This window comes from Fulmarus glacialis, unplaced genomic scaffold, assembly GCF_000690835.1.
Source record: "Fulmarus glacialis isolate BGI_N327 unplaced genomic scaffold, ASM69083v1 scaffold18059, whole genome shotgun sequence".
NCBI classification, from domain to species: Eukaryota; Metazoa; Chordata; class Aves; order Procellariiformes; family Procellariidae; genus Fulmarus; species Fulmarus glacialis.
In genome coordinates, this window is record NW_009232792.1 from 1 (window position 1) to 1,076 (window position 1,076).

Sequence of the window (1,076 nt, forward strand, 5' to 3'; positions counted from 1 at the left end):
CCGCCTCCCGCCGCAGTCCTCAACCAGGTCGGCTCCCGGGGAATATACCGCGGCTCCGCGGCGCTGGCGCCGTGCAGTGCGAGGCTGCGGACAGTGGTACCATGTCTGGCAGAGGCAAGGGCGGGAAGGGGCTCCGCAACGGGGGCGGCAAGCGCCACCGCCAGGGGGTGCGCAGGGCATCACCAAGCCGGCCATCCGCCGCCTGGCTCGGCGCGGCGGCGTGAAGCGCATCTCGGGGCTGATCTACGAGGAGACGCGCGGCGTGCTGAAGGTGTTTTTGGAGAACGTGATCCGCGACGCCGTCACCTACACCGAGCACGCCAAGAGGAAGACGGTGACGGCCATGGACGTGGTCTACGCCCTCAAGCGCCAGGGACGCACCCTCTACGGCTTCGGCGGCTAAGCTCGATTCCTGGGATAAGTTACGCTTTTAGAACACAAAGGCTCTTTTCAGAGCCACCCACAAATTTCACAACTAGAGCTGTTTATTACTGAATTTTATTACTGAATTTAAAAAGTTTTAAATACATGTTACATTGAAGCACCTTTGAGGCAGTAACAGTTTTAGAGTTTAAAAGCTGCTACAAAGTATAATCTCTCTAAACGTTCTGAAAAAAACGAGTACTGGAAAACACCCCGTATACTGAGATCAGATGCTTTAAATAATCTCGGTGAGTGTAAACTCAGTACAGCTTTTATTACATATTTAGGTAATTTTTTTTTGCTAGTGAAGGCAGCACTGCCATCACCGTAACTGCAAAGCACAACGATTGTGTAGATGCAGCGCTTAAGCTGTGACGGTTACAGGACGGAAGTGCCTGTAATTACGTTGGTATTTTTTACTCCAATAGGAATGGAACTATTACAATCCTCTAATTTGCATAACGCCCTTATAAATAGGGGGGGGCAGGCGCCATTTTCGATGTTGTTGAGGTACAGTGAAGATCTTGGAAAGAAACTTTTAAGGATGCCTGAGCCGGCGAAATCTGCTCCAGCACCGAAGAAAGGCTCCAAGAAAGCCGTCACCAAGACGCAGAAGAAGGGCGACAAGAAGCGAAAAAGAACAAGGAAGGAGA

At 51.4% G+C, this 1,076-nt stretch overlaps 1 protein-coding gene across 1 annotated transcript; it reads left to right on the forward strand.

Moving 5' to 3' along the window:
* The first annotated feature begins 101 nt into the window (after window positions 1–101).
* On the forward strand, window positions 102–403 carry LOC104082098 (histone H4-like). The gene is given in 2 exon segments (XM_009585078.1): window positions 102–168; window positions 171–403. Coding segments are annotated over 2 exon segments (300 nt in total).
* Window positions 404–1,076: the final 673 nt, after the last annotated feature.